The sequence below is a fragment of the Quercus lobata genome, chromosome 8 (genome assembly GCF_001633185.2).
Source record: "Quercus lobata isolate SW786 chromosome 8, ValleyOak3.0 Primary Assembly, whole genome shotgun sequence".
NCBI classification, from domain to species: Eukaryota; Viridiplantae; Streptophyta; class Magnoliopsida; order Fagales; family Fagaceae; genus Quercus; species Quercus lobata.
In genome coordinates this window covers 44590308-44597370 of record NC_044911.1, presented here as the reverse complement: position 1 = coordinate 44597370, position 7063 = coordinate 44590308, and the positions used below count along the sequence as shown (strand labels likewise).

At 32.5% G+C, this 7063-nt stretch overlaps 1 protein-coding gene across 2 annotated transcripts; it reads right to left on the bottom strand.

Annotated features, from left to right (window-relative positions):
* Positions 1 to 917: 917 nt before the first annotated feature.
* LOC115957484 (WRKY transcription factor 71-like) lies at positions 918 to 3474 on the bottom strand. 2 transcript variants are annotated; one of them, XR_004084366.1, is made up of 4 exons: positions 2796 to 3474; positions 2184 to 2324; positions 1333 to 1738; positions 918 to 1149 (listed from the first exon to the last, which is right to left on the bottom strand). XR_004084366.1 is itself a non-coding variant. In XM_031075731.1 (3 exons), exons 1-3 carry the CDS (start codon positions 3263 to 3265, stop codon positions 1387 to 1389), a joined length of 963 nt encoding a protein of 320 aa, XP_030931591.1. In that variant the 5' UTR covers positions 3266 to 3474; the 3' UTR covers positions 1184 to 1386. The 2 variants fall into 2 exon arrangements, 1 of the variants encoding a protein (XP_030931591.1); XM_031075731.1 differs by lacking the exon at positions 918 to 1149 and having other exon boundaries at positions 1184 to 1738.
* Positions 3475 to 7063: the final 3589 nt, after the last annotated feature.

The following is a 7063-nucleotide window of genomic DNA, read 5'->3' as shown; positions in this document are numbered from 1 at the left end:
TTACATAAAGATGCCAACAATATCATATTCCGAATTAAGTCTAATGTTTTTAATTTTTTTCAATTAAAATCTCAAACTTATAATAAAACTGTTTCAATTTGAAGTGAATGTTCTTATGTTCATCTCTGTTATTTATTTTCGTAATTCTAGAATAAACAGAGTAAAGAAAAATAAGAAATTGCTGATAATTTTTATTTTTATTTTTTTATACCTAGATAACCACTTTGATTTTCTAGTGACCATTTTCTATGGCTTGTCGATAGCGGTCCCACTTTATGGGTTCCAGATACTGTAGCACCCATTGTAGAGCCTCCAGCAACTAACCTTGAACCCGTTAAGTTATATCCAATCCCAGCCTTTTTTTTTACAAAAGCAAGGGAGGAGACTGAGTACGAGGCACAGAAGAAGCGATTGTAGTTTCACCAGCGGCAGTGAATAAAGCCGCGGTTTTAGCTCCAGCTCCAGGTGCAGATGCAGGTTCAACTCCACTGAAACCTACTAACTTCTAGTGACTAACCGCAACCATTTACGAGCCTCCCTATCCTTTAAAGCCGGACAAAAAAAGGATCTTAATCAAACCAAGCTGGTGATTCAAGCGCAGCGCATCCCATGCCTCCACTAGTGTATTCTAAGTGAGCCTTTCTCGCTAATTGGAGATTTCTCTCTCCACATTTTTTGTTCAATAGCTACCTAATTGATTTCTAAACAAATTTGAAATAAAATGAAGAGTTTAAGCAATTTACATTTTTCTCAACCTCGTTATTGTCGAAAATAGTGAAAATGAATATAAAAAATGAACAGAGACTTTAAATTGAAACGATTTCATAAATCTAAGGCTTCTGTTAACAAAATCAAAAACCTAAAACCTAAAATAAAATATAATAGAAACTTTGAGCCTTTTCATATATAAAATTCCAAAAACTAAATTTTCATTTGTGAAATATAATCTCTCCATTTAAACAGGGACCCTCTCAAAGGATTCTTTTCCCTATCTACACGCACACATGCACATAGTGCCTTGTACTCCTTGAAAAGACATAGGTCTTGTCTTAGCATAGGCCATAACCTCTCTTTAATCCCTCATTTCCCATATGGGCAATTTCTTGCTGACTGCCATTCCTTTATAAAGGAAACACCATCATTCACTTTCTGGCAAATTGTAGAAGTGGGAGTATGTAAGGCAAGGAGAATAGCTACACATACTATTTAGTCAGAAATATGCTTTTAAAGCTCTATATATGAGCCATACTGTTATTAAGTGCATCTATCAAAATCATATTACATAAATCTTGGAGAGGGTTATATATAGGAGAATGTATTATAAGAGAGTACCGTATTAATGAGAGTGCCATAGAATGAAGATTCATATTCTCTTGCAGAGACAATTCATGGCTTTTGCCTGTTACTAAATGAGGGAACTAAATCTTGCAGTAAGCCATAATCAGGAAGTTGGAGCTGCTGTTGGGCACTGAGGTTTCGATAGAACATGGAATTTGGATCAACTTGGTTGTTTGTTGGAAGAAACTGAGTGAGTAGTTGTTGGGGAAAGCTTGGCCTAATCGAAGCGCATGCCAACAAAGAAGGTGACAACATTCCAGCAGCGTTTCCTCGAAGGGTTGCCGGACATTGATGGTTGTGCTGCCCCTCATATGTTGTGATAACAATTGATGGATCCTGGAAATTTCTTTCAACACGTTTTTTCACGGTGCACTTCTGACTGGTGCATCTGTAATAACTTCTGCATTGGCAAATAAATTGAAAAAAGTTTATGATACTACACTTTAATGTATAATAAAGTTTGGTAAGTCTCTATTTGCTTGAATTGGACCTGAAATGATGAAACATTGAGTGTAACAAAATGATTTTGAGGCTAGTAATATCTAAAATTAATGCAAGTAGGGTTATATGAACAATGTTATAAAGTGCAGCTCTATTAGGAAGATATGGTCTTTATTAGTAACATAAAATGACAAACTTCCACAAACGCATCTCAACGAACAAATTAAGTCATTGCATCAAACAAAGATTATTGAGATGGAGATTATATAACTTTTTGAATTATATATTAATTATACTAACTGTTTATTTTGGCAGGCAGAGGACATTGATTTTCAATTTTCTGTTTTGTGTTGTAACTGCAGATAAATGAACAAGAGCTAGTACTACTACAACTAAAAGTCTACCTTGGATAAGGGCTATTCTTGACAGCCTTCTGTCCATATTTTCTCCATCTGTAGCCATCTTCAAGGTGATCGATCTCACTCTTAGTCAAAAAGGCAAAACGTGGCTCCCTTTGCCGCTTCTCCTTCTTTTTCGGCTTGTTCCTGAAAAATCAACATCATGAACAGTCAATTTTGAACAAAATTAAACCCAGTTGAATCCAAATAGGAAAGCATCCAGTAAATTGGTCATTAATAAACTGTATTCTTCCCATAAAATGACAAGCTTGTGTTTGTTATGGGTTTCTAGATCTTCTAAATTTATAAATATATTTTTTTTTTATGATTTTCCCAGAAATTAACATGACATTAGAAGAGATCTATGATTCAGGAATTTCATGAAAAATAATATTCCCTTCCTTGTTGTGTACCGAAAAGTCTTATAAATAGTATATGAGTTGAAAAAAAAAAAGTAATAAAAGATGCATTAGTCATATGGAAGGACTTGAAAGTCTACCCTGAGAAATTATATGATACTCAAACCCTATTAGCAATATTCCAAGAAGGTAAAAGAAGATCCTGACTAACTTGCAAAACCTTTACCAGGAATTATAAAGGAGAACCAAAAAAACCTACGCTTTCTTGGACTTTGCTTCATCTCCATCTTCTTCACACCCCTGTGGTTGCTTATCTTTCTTACTCTTATCAGATTCTTCCTCGCCTGCTGCCTCGTTAGACGAAGAAGCTGATACCGAAGAATTAGGCGTGGACGGGTTTTCACTGGTGCCGGCTGAGTCTCCCATGGCTGCTTGCTTCTTCAGATTGGTATCAATTGGAGTAATTAGATGATGATTTTGATGACCAGATGGTGAATTACAAGACATGTCAAAGGCTCTTGAGAGGGTGTTGTAGTCCATAGAGCCATGTAAGCAGTCAGTGAAGGTCATGAATGAGGGATCAAAGCCTTGTAGGGTTTGTGTGACTGGGTGATTGTACACTGAGGGATTATTATCATTAAAGAATGGAAATAAGCTTGACTGGTTGATTTCATGTTGATTGTAGAAAAAAGGGTCTTGATGGTATAGATCCTTCTTTTCTTCGGACATGGATGAAAGTTGAGAAGTTGCAAGGAGAAAAAATAAGATGAGACTTGGTAAGATGGAAGAAAAAATGACCACACTAATAAAAGCTTTGAAAGAGAACTTTGGTTAAGGTCTTTACTTTGTTCTTACAAGCAAGATAGCTTTTTAGTTCCACTTTTATTTAGAGAGAGAGAGAGAGAGAGCTTTGGACGTAATTTGCTGCTGTCTAGTTTATCTCCGGTAATCATATCATGATGAACCTAAGTCTTTTTTGTGGTGAGTGTCTGTCTAGTGCATGGTTTTAAAAACCGGATCGGACCGGCCGGTCCGACCGGTTCAACCGGGAACCTGTAATGAATCCGGTCCGGTTATGATTAAAACCCGAAAAATAACAAAAAACCGAAATATACTGAAAACCGGACGGTTGAACCTTAGAACCGGAACCGGTATGGTTGAACCGGTTATTGGCAACTCTGTCTTTGCGCCACTGACGAGCCTAACACTGGGACGGCGTTGCTAGGTTCTCAGCCTAACTGGGACAACGTTGGTTGGTGGGTGGCACCATTGATTCATTGACATTTGCAAACTGGGGTTGAAGGCATGAACAGAGAGAGGAAGATGTTGAAACTTGAAAGCTTGAACAGAGAGGAAGAGGCTGAAAGCGTGAAACTTGAAAGCTTGAATAGAGAGTGTATTTAGACTTTAGAGATCTGAAAAATGAAGAGTTAAACCTGAGGTGGGTACAAGGAACTAGGAAGACGTGAAATAGAAAAAAAAGATCTTTTAATAAAATATTGGAAGACGTGGAAACATACAAATGACTGACAGTGGCTGACATTTTTTTTATAGTTCCAACGGCAAAAGGCTGGCTTTTTGAGTTTTGGGTTTCTAAATCCAGAAGTTTTTAATTTTTTTAATCATTTTTTACTCTCCCAGCGTGACCATCATTACCATTCCTTATTTAAAGTTTTCTTGTCTTGTTTTCTTTCCCTTTATTTATTTATTTATTTATAATTATATATATAACTTATAAGTTCATTGAGTCAGGTATGAACTAATTAGTTACTTTTTTTTTGTTGAATCTAAACTAACTAATTACTATTATCATTTATTCAGTCCATTACTCTATGGGTAACTTTTATACTCAATTATTCTTTCAATTATTAGTAGTTAATGAATTATAGAGCATTATAGTTTACAAAGCATTTTAGTTTACATGTGTATTTATAAATTATTAATTAGTTTTAGTATAAACAATTATTATTTATTTATATAATTTTAAAAATTATTAATTAAATTATTTATGACGTCACCGGTTCGACCATCGGTCGGACCACGGTCCGACCAGAAAACCGATAATCAGTCTCTTTTTCGGTTCTTTCACCGTACCGGTTTTTAAAACCATGGTCTAGTGTTTACATTGAAGTGTATAATTAAAAAGTAGCAACTAGACAAATTTACTTATTTTTCAGTAAATTGTCTAAAGTTGTTAGTTGTTTAATAAAAAAAATTTGAATAATATTTTTAACAAGGGTCTATTAATGTATGCCTTTAAGACATACATTAATAATCTATTTTAAGAAATTTTTTATAAAAAATTGAAAAAACTGTCAAATCAATTAATTAGTTTTTCATTTTTCATAAAAAAATTTCCTAAAATAATTTATTAACATATGCCCTCAGAGTATACATTAGTAAAACCCTTTTAACAATGGTTACCAAATTTACTATGTGTTTATAGTTTAAAAAACTAGCTTATTTTACTATACAGCTTATTTTTGCTATTATTCATGGGCACCACTGTACTTTTTGGTACTATTCATGGGTCCCAATATACTATTTCAGCTAACTTTTATTTTTATCTATAGTACTTTCAGCAAAAAGATTTTAGTTTCAACAAATTAAGCGAATTCCAAATAGACGCTTAGTCCATAATTATTCCAAAAAAGAAGAAAAGATGTATTTTTAGGTGAACTTTCACTATTAGCAATACTAGCTAGCTGTAAGAAATGAGGGGGAAGAAAAAAAGAATAAGAAACATTCAAAGAACTTTCATTTTCTATTCCTTTTCAGAAAACTATAAATCAAAAGTAAAGTAACCATCGAGTCAAATATAATTTGAACGGTTCTATAGCATCTAGTTCAAAGTTTTTGAAGAAAAGTATATATATTTGTTATTAAAATATGGTAGAACATCTTAAAATTTACTTTACATTTTAAATTGAACATCTTAAAATTCACTTTACATTTTAAATTGAAAATTCTCTTGCATTTTCAATTCTTTATACTAATACCATTCATGGAAAGAAAAACAAAGTTCTTATTAGTCATTTTTATTATGACCTAGAATAAGAGTTAACGTCATAGTTTCATTTTATTATTATTATTAATAAACACGTTACTTCAAAATAAAATATATACATTACAATTAGAATCGATAAATTTAGAAGTACAACAAAATTTCACAATAGTAAAAATGTGATATGTTATTAATTATGAATAATAAAGTAGTACTATTGTGTTGTAGCATAGTTTAAGAAGAATTGCTTTACAAATTCAAATTCAAATTTTATGAAAAAGAATTGAAGGATCTAGATCAAATTCTTCACAGAGTTAAACACCCATATATAAAAAGAAAAAAAAGGAGTGCATTCAAAGTGGAGAAATTTAAAAAATAAAAAATAAAAGACTTAACAAAAAGAGGTATAATTAGTCAAGCACGAGCAGCCAGTGTAGTGTAGGCAGTCGCAGTCACGTTATAAAGCAGGAGGGGGAGTTGGGCAGTCAGTCAAGGTTTCCAGCTTTGCGGTTTTGTTTTTGACAAGGATTAGGCTGACACGTGTCTCAGATTGGCACCGCCATTTGACCGAAACTGGCACGTGACAGATTTTTAATTTTTATTTATTTATTTTGGCTTATTATTCTTCTTTATTTTTTTTTAATTTTTTTTCTTTCTTCTATTCCCTTCCCACGCGTATTGTAGTGTGTACAGCTGAGTTGGCCTTAACGTCACCTCCGTTGCCTTTCTTATTCTTGTGCTTGCGCACACTTTCTGTTTCATGAAGTTGGTCAAGACCTACTAGCAGGTACTACACTCAACAGTACCCTACTACTAATATAGTCTATAGGGTATAATTAGCGATTATTAAAAAAAAAAAATGATTAGTGATTGCTCTATTTTTGCAAGTTGAGATGTGTTTAATATTTTTATTTTATTTTAAATTACAGTCATATTAAGGAAAAACAAACATAACCTTGTGTTCGTAAACCAATGAGTAATTAATAAGAACATTTTTTTTTTTTTTTTAAATGTAGGACTAGACATTGTAATGAATCTATCATTCCTTAGTAATGCCTAATATGTTATGTTCTCATATAAGTACAGCTATTTTTTTTTTTTGGGAAAGTAACTTTTTCTTAAAGGAAAAAAAAGAAAGAAGAATAACTATTCCTTTTAATGTAATAACTATTCCTTAAACTACCAAATAGGGTTCTAAAAAATGAAAACGCAAACATACCGAATAATAGCATGTAGTTTACTACGTGTATCATTAGTCACATCTATATTTATAAGTTGAAAAGATTAGTTAATTTACAAGAAAGAAAAAAAGAAAATAAAAGAAAAGAAGATCCTTTTTCCCGAAAAGATATTATTTTGAAATGATTTTCATTAGGAAATATTTTTAATTGAAATAAATGGAACATTGGTATTGAATTATCATATTTTCTAGAATTTATCTTAGTCTGAAAATTGGTTTAGTTTAGAAATGCATTTTGTGATGACCATGTTATCAATTTTTTTCATATAGTCGGTATTTACAA

Excerpts from the sequence above, each read along its gene's own strand:
- LOC115957484 (XM_031075731.1), bottom strand. The coding sequence starts at position 3,265 with ATGTCCGAAGAAAAGAAGGATCTATACCATCAAGACCCTTTTTTCTAC. Across the intron at positions 2,325-2,795 it reads GAAGCAAAGTCCAAGAAAGC|GAACAAGCCGAAAAAGAAGG; the intron begins GTAGGTTTTTTT and ends TTGATTTTTCAG. Across the intron at positions 1,739-2,183 it reads AAGAATAGCCCTTATCCAAG|AAGTTATTACAGATGCACCA; the intron begins GTAGACTTTTAG and ends TTGCCAATGCAG.